This window comes from Trypanosoma conorhini, assembly GCF_003719485.1.
Source record: "Trypanosoma conorhini strain 025E chromosome Unknown Tco_14.4_contig_00872, whole genome shotgun sequence".
In the NCBI taxonomy this organism is placed as follows: domain Eukaryota; phylum Euglenozoa; class Kinetoplastea; order Trypanosomatida; family Trypanosomatidae; genus Trypanosoma; species Trypanosoma conorhini.
Window position 1 is genome coordinate 3,210 of NW_021704958.1, and position 720 is coordinate 3,929.

General features: G+C 59.9%; 2 protein-coding genes across 2 annotated transcripts in view; one reads left to right on the plus strand and one right to left on the minus strand.

The window, feature by feature from the left end:
- Positions 1 to 5, minus strand: part of Tco025E_08776 (receptor-type adenylate cyclase) — a gene marked incomplete at both ends in the record, with an annotated part of 1,593 nt that extends 1,588 nt beyond the window's left edge. The window contains one exon of the mRNA XM_029375619.1: positions 1 to 5. This exon is cut by the window's left edge and continues 1,588 nt beyond it. Coding sequence (XP_029224282.1) covers positions 1 to 5 — 5 coding nt within the window.
- Positions 4 to 510, plus strand: Tco025E_08777 (uncharacterized protein; the record flags this gene model as incomplete). Its single annotated transcript, XM_029375620.1, has 1 exon — positions 4 to 510. One exon carries the CDS (start codon positions 4 to 6, stop codon positions 508 to 510), a length of 507 nt encoding a protein of 168 aa, XP_029224283.1.
- Positions 511 to 720: the final 210 nt, after the last annotated feature.

Below are 720 nucleotides of genomic sequence, written 5' to 3' on the forward strand. Positions count from 1 at the left end.
CCCATGCACCGCACTCGACCTAGTGAACGGGGCAAAAGAGACGAGGTCATAGCGAGACAAGACCGAACTCGCCCTCATCACGGGAGTATCACCGAACTGGCCCAGAAGAGTGAGAATGTCCTTTTCTTTCTCCATCGCGTCTTCCAGGACGGTGAGGTATTTGCCCAAATCAGTCTCCCTTTCGACAATCTCAACCCGAACGTCGCCCGCAGCCGTGGAGTTGTGCGCCCTCAGCGACGCATGCACGCCAGCGCAAAAAGCGATGGACATAGAGGTGAGTTGTTCAAGATCATTTCGCTTCATCAGCAGCACCTTCACTGGGGTGCCAGGAGCTATTGCCCCGACGGCTGCGTTGTGCGGGGGCAACGGAAGCAGCAGAAGGACGAGAAGGAGGAGGCACGGCGACGCCGCAGAGGGCCGCAAGCCAAAGTGCGCACTGCAACCACGCCGCCTCCAGCACACCGCCATACTCACCGCTGCCTTGCGATTGTCTTGCTGTGTAGCCTGTAGCTCCCTACAGCAGAGGGAAAGAGAAAGAGAAGAGGGCACGATGCACAGAAGGCAGCGGAGGAGAGGAGAGAGCGCCAGTGGGGGCGCTTACGGCCCCACCACACCTCGCGTCCCCACTGGGCCCCGTCCGGCCAAAAGATACTTCCACGAGCCACACGGCACAGTCACCGCGTCAGGAAGAAAATATCCTCGTTTTTTCCCCCCCCCCCC